At 33.1% G+C, this 6,338-nt stretch overlaps 2 protein-coding genes across 3 annotated transcripts in view; both read left to right on the top strand.

Moving 5' to 3' along the window:
* Window positions 1–1,192, top strand: LOC107612661 (dof zinc finger protein DOF3.1; the record flags this gene model as incomplete). Its single annotated transcript, XM_016314360.2, is given in 3 exon segments — window positions 1–74; window positions 298–355; window positions 425–1,192. A coding segment is annotated over 1 exon segment (708 nt). The 3' UTR covers window positions 1,148–1,192.
* The window catches only part of LOC107613330 (NADP-specific glutamate dehydrogenase), a 6,011-nt gene continuing 3,400 nt past the window's right edge, over window positions 3,728–6,338 (top strand). The window contains exons 1-4 of one of the 2 annotated variants that reach the window (XM_016315280.2): window positions 3,728–4,023; window positions 4,533–5,128; window positions 5,545–5,674; window positions 5,766–5,967. In XM_016315280.2, coding sequence (XP_016170766.1) covers window positions 4,567–5,128; window positions 5,545–5,674; window positions 5,766–5,967 — 894 coding nt within the window. In that variant the 5' untranslated portion in view covers window positions 3,728–4,023; window positions 4,533–4,566. The remainder of the gene's footprint in view (window positions 4,024–4,532; window positions 5,129–5,544; window positions 5,675–5,765; window positions 5,968–6,338) is intronic. The other variant, XM_016315281.2, reaches the window with a different exon arrangement.

The raw sequence follows: 6,338 nt of genomic DNA, 5'->3' as shown, positions 1-6,338 counted from the left end.
TAATGATCCATCCATAGAAATCCAAGGCAACAAGAGAAGCTTCCAATTCCAAGTTCATTCATCAAACCAACCACGTAACTTTCTCGTTCTGTCTCTTTGAGCTTCTATCTGTTTCTTCAAACTACTTTACTTTGTTGGAACTGCTTCTAGATTATGTTACACAACCAACCACAACAACACTTTTTATGTGTTTTTATTTTTGGGATCATGGTCTGATTGATTATCTTGTCATCTTTCCACTTTCTACTTAGTACTATAAAAAAGCTTACACCTTTGTTTTCCTGAACCTGAACTCAGATCTTAACACATCAAGGGTTGCTTGCTTCACATGCCCTCAAATTCAATCCCTTGAAAGGTTTGAACTTTGAACTTTGTTGTCAAATTGATGAAACCCCTTTTGCTTAAATACTGAAGTGCTTTTTAGTATTATAAGGAGAGAATGCAAGACCCAACAATATTTCAACCCATCAAACCCCAATTTCCTGAACAAGAACAACTTAAATGCCCACGTTGCGACTCAACAAACACCAAATTCTGCTACTACAACAACTACAATCTCTCACAGCCACGCCATTTTTGTAAGAATTGCAGAAGGTATTGGACCAAAGGAGGTGCTCTTAGGAACATCCCAGTTGGTGGTGGAAGCAGGAAGAACACAAAAAAATCATCCACCAACAACTCCTCCTCCAAACGCCTTACATCATCATCTGCACCATCATCATCATCAGTATCCCCTTCACCATCCGTTTCCACTCCAGCACAGGCTGCTTCATCCGCTCCTGAATCCGACTCGGCCCAGGCCTACGCCGCCCAGCCTACTGTGGCTGATCAAGGCCCAGGCTTAAGCTTCAGTTCCCTATTGGCAACTAGCCATTTGGGGAGCCTATTGGAGGGTCTGAATTCAAATGGATCAAGTCTTAAAATGGTGCAAATGAATGAATTCGGAGTGAATGTGAATTCGACCGGTTCTGTTGAGCCGCCTGTGAGCTCGAATTCTAGTAGAAATCCAGGGTTGGATGTTCAGAGTAATGGCAATAATGCAGAGAGCTTTCTGAGTATGCATAATGGTGATTCAAGCTGTTGGAATAATGGTAGCAATGGATGGTCTAATCTTGCAATATTTACACCAGGATCAAGCTTTCAGTAGAAGCAGCAGATTCACCAAAACTGATGAAATTGATGAACCTTCTTAGTTATAAAAATAACATCATCCTTTAGGTAAATTCTTTTTCTGATTTTGTGGTGGTAGTTCTTCAGTTTTATCAGTGGTGTTAGAAAAAGAGAAAAGGAAAGTGGATTTTTTTTTTATCAGTTATTATAGTGACTTTTACTCAGTACCCACCATTGTTGGGGGATTCTAATTTGATCTATATATATATATAAATATGCATTTTACAGTTAATTTGGTTTGTTTTCTGCATCTTGCAGATGGAAAGTTGCTTGTAGTGATCTTAGGAGGAATGTTTTTTAAGGATATTTATAGGTTACGCATGGATAGATAGACAGATAGACACATTTCTTTAAGATTATTGTTATCTTTTGTTCTACTTTAATCATATATATATGTATGTAATTACTAAAATATTAAGGGTTGAGTAGTTTAAAGTTCTGCCCCCTGCATAGGATACCTAGCTACCTGCTTTTTTCTTAATTAAAGCATGTGATTTATTCAAAATGGTGGGTGATTAAACTTATTGGTCTTAATTGGACAGAGAATTTTTGGATCAAATAGAGGGCCACTGCCATTGAATATTAACTAACCACTATGAGTTTATGACTCTCATGACACGGTCATACTAATGTATAGCTGTGTCACAGTTTTTTATTTTTTGAATATAACAAGTACTATGCATTATGCAACTTATTTTAGTTTTATATTTATCGAAAGGCATAATTATGAAGGTTACTTTTGACGAGTTTTAGATTAGTTTGTGTTTGTTCTTCTTGTATATTTGTAAAATTAAAAAAAAATTATTGTATTTTTACTGGTCTTGCATATTCTTTACTTGCATTTTTCAATTTTTATTTTTCAATTTGAATAAAAAAAAGCGATGGTTTTGTTGTCGTTTTATGCAAGTTTTAGTGTTATTTTTACTTTTTTGTCATTGTCTACAAGTGTTGGTATTCTTTTTAATTCAAAAAAAAAGTAAAAAAAAAAAAAAGGAAGGAAGAAAAAAATTGTATTTCAAGTGATGTAATTTAATCTTGTCCTCACTTAATTTCATTCAAAATCAATAACTGATAATGTATATAATTTAAACTCTAAATGTTTTCTTTGTTTTTTACAATTTAGTAAAAAAAAATTGGTGTTACGTAAACATAGAAACACGATGACGATAATGACAGTGAATGAGTAAAAAATGTGTGATTGTACACCAAAAAATAATACGTATTTTAAATGTTTGTGATATGAAGAACTCAAATATTATTTAGTAGTATTAATTTATATTTTTAAGTATTAGAATATTTATTTTAATTTTATGTAGTTTGAATTTATTTATTAGTTATTAGATTGGATTTTAATTTATGTTAGGGAGTTTAGTTTTTTTTTAATCTAATAAAAGATTATAAATATCTCTTAAATTAATATAGCTATCGTTGAGTAATTAGAGGTGTGAGTAAGTCTCTCTTTTATGGTATCGAAAAATTAGGTAGAAGATTGAGTGATTTTATTCGACTTAATTCCTAAACTATGGAGTAGATAAATTAGGTTAGGTAAATCTGTTTTTTTGTTGTATAAAAAAATTAGATAAAAAAATTATTGTTTTTTTTATTTAATTTCAATATATTCTTTTTATTTTTTATTTTCTATTTTCAATTTAAATTTATTTTTTTATTTTAATACTTATCTTTTTATTTAGGGTTAACTGATTAAGTATGATTTTGGTCCATAAGGTATATGTTGAAAATTTTGTTTGTTCCAACATTTTTTGGCATACAAAATCATTCTTAAGTTTAACTTGATTTTAAAATCATCATTTGAACCAAAATACTTAAGGACCAAAATCATACGGAGGCGGAGGCAGATGTGGATCGTTGACAACTTTTTCTTTTTCTTTTCTTTTCCTTCTTTTTTCTTCCTTCTCCTTTGTAGGAGCAGAAACACTCTATTTTTCTTATTTTTTTTATTACAAATAATTTGGTCCAAAATTTTAAAATTTAAGTAAAAAAAAAAACTATTTTAAAACTTAATTTTAAACCTTAGAAACGATTTTGTATGCAAAAAAAGTTAAGAACAAAAAAAATATTCGACTTATACCTTAGAAACCAAAATCATACTTAACCTTTTTATTTATCATTAGTTTTTTTTTCTTTATCAGTTTCTCTAAAAGATAATCGGAAAATATTAGAGTTTAATATTTTTAGTAGAAACTAAAAAATACAGTTAGTTAATATTAGTTTGAATATAAGATAAATATAAAAAATATTAACAGTCTAATATTAACATATCTTTATTTAAAGATAGGTAAATGAGCGGCTAATTCATAAGAGTATCTTGATCATTCCATTAAAATTAGAAGTACAAAGTTTGTTTTTCATTTTTTATAATTAGATCGGAAGCTATTCTTTTTCATAATCAAAAGGAGGGGAATAGAGAAACATCAATTAAGAAGTGGGTAAACAAAAATATGCGATTAAAATTAATTCTTCCGTATTATTAAAGTGCTTATGTCACTTGGATCAACGAGTAAGCAAGATTTCTGTCCCAGTCCTTGATCACAGTGATAAACAATTAAACATCATTTCATTCCGTTAATCTTAATTAACTCTCTCATTAATTATTAAGTGAAAATTAAACTTAATCGCTTCCGTCCTTCACTCATTCACTGACCACTCTGCACTCATTCATTCACTCACACCTCCAAACTAAAGTTGGCTCCTTTTTGTTCCCATTCACTGCAACAATTTCCGCTCTGATCAACCTCTCTCTGAGTCTGAGGGCCAAGATCTCGCATCAATTTTCTCCACACTCTCAGCTGAAAACCAGCCACACCAAATTCCCTCGTAACGGCTACTGTTCAGGTTCGTCGCTTTCGTTCCAATTCCATACCTATTTGAACTTGCTCATGAAATTCAATTCTGGGTATTTGCAAAATCTGAGCTTGATGGATATTTTGGGGAGAGTTTCTTCACGTGCTTCGTTAATTTGACATACTGAGCGCTCCCAATTCGGGAATTAAGGTTTTTGAGTAGTGGAAACTAGCTTCTAGATGCTACTACCATGTATTTTTTGTTTAAGGTATGTACTTGAGTGGGGTCTCTGTTCTTAAGTGCTGCATTGCGAAGGAATTATTGTTTTTTATGCTGAATTTCAGCTAGTGAGCTAGTAGAGTATGCACCTTTTAGTTAGAAGAGAAGTTATACAGATATTGTTTTGTGATTGTTGCTGTTTTTAAGTTTTTATATGCATGGTCTCTGATAAAGCTGAATCAGCTAAATGAACATTGAATAGAACAATTTTGAATTTTCCCTTTTTCTGTTTGTTTGCAACTAAATATTTAATTGCATATGTAATGTATGCATCTTGCCAGAACAAAAAGAATTTTAAGAGGGATGTCATGCTGAATGTTGCTGCCCAGCAGTGGATTCGGTATGAATTCAGCGATGGACGATATTAATTTGATTCAGCAAGCTCAGAGGCATCACTTGGTTGTAAGGGAGATTGGTGAAGAGATTGATCTAGAAATTGGACCCGGAGACGATGATCCTTCATTTGGTAACACTACACTAATTGGTGGCCCACCACGGGAATCTTCCACTGAAGAGCAGGGGGAGACGAAGCAGATGGAGATGGTTTCTCCGCTCCCTGGTGATGCTCAGGATATGTCGAAGACCCAACCTGGGAAGAGGAAGAAGAAAGTTGTTAAAAGATGGAGAGAGGAATGGGCAGACACCTACAAATGGGCTTATGTTGATATGAAAGATGGTACGGCTAGGATTTTTTGCTCTGTCTGCCGGGAGTATGGCAGGAAGCATAGAAGAAACCCTTATGGGAATGAGGGCAGTCGTAATATGCAGATGAGTGCTCTAGAGGAACACAATAATAGTTTGCTTCACAAAGAGGCTCTTCGTCTTCAAATGGCCTCTAAGGAGAAAATTACCACTGACAAGCCTATTTATGTAAAAGGTTGGCCATCTCACATGCTATTATAATCACTGGCTGTACAACCATTTTTTCTTGTTTGACATTCCTTAAATTCATTTTCCTTTCGTGAATGATACAAATTTCCCACATTGCAGAGTACATTGTAATATGTCTTATGTCGTGTCTTAAGACGTCAGCGATAGACTAAAATTAGATTACTTTTTTGTTAGTTTTTTATTCTTGTTTTTTTGTAGAGAATTTAGTATTTATATTTTACCGGTGTACATAATGTATTTCAAGTTACATAACCTTTTTTTTAAGGCATTTATGTTGGTTATGTACCTTTTATTTAATCGCATAGGATTCTAAGGAATTCTCTCATTATATATATTAAAACAAAAAGCATTACTATCTTTCAGTGTTATCTGACACCTCTACAAACAATTCTATAATTGAAGCTCTTATTTCGAAAACAGCTGGATCAATTCTCGAGGCTACACTAAAAAGGGATCCCCATGAGGCTGAGTTCATTCAGGCAGTTCAGGAAGCAGTTCATGCTCTAGAGAGAGTCATAGCGAAAAATTCTCAGTGAGTTTTGTGCATATGAAGTCATAACTATATGTTTAATGGTATACTCTGCAGATGACAAATCTAATGCTTTAGTATTTATGCATCTCAGCTATATCAGGATCATGGAGCGCTTGGTGGAACCTGAACGTATGATTGTTTTCCGAGTACCGTGGGTGGATGATAGGGGTGAGACACATGTTAATCGGGGTTTTCGGGTACAATTCAACCAGTCAATGGGTCCATGTAGGGGTGGTATTCGTTTTCATCCATCAATGAATTTAAGCATTACCAAGTTTCTTGGTTTTTCACAGGTACGTTGATTGTTTTGTTATTTATGATAGTTTCTCCTACAGCTAATAGCTCAACATCCAGAACTTAGTCTATATTACTGTCAATGCAATTTTTATTATTTATTTATTTTTGTTTAGCATATACTATCTGAATACCTGGTGCACATAAAAATTGAGAGTTCAAAGCCTATAGTCTATTCACCAACCAGATAAAATTGAACTGGCAGAATGAGAGAAGTTTTGACGTAGATTTTATAAACAAGCCTTTTTTTAGCACACCCGTGTAGGCACATAAATGTGCATATATAAAATTTATATAATGAAGTACTAAATAAGCCAATATGATGGGCTTATGAAGGAAAAGTATGATGTTTGTAGAGGAAGAAGAGACG

The sequence above is a fragment of the Arachis ipaensis genome, chromosome B08, assembly GCF_000816755.2.
Source record: "Arachis ipaensis cultivar K30076 chromosome B08, Araip1.1, whole genome shotgun sequence".
Taxonomy (NCBI): Eukaryota; Viridiplantae; Streptophyta; class Magnoliopsida; order Fabales; family Fabaceae; genus Arachis; species Arachis ipaensis.
This window is presented reverse-complemented; position numbering and strand designations above follow the sequence as displayed.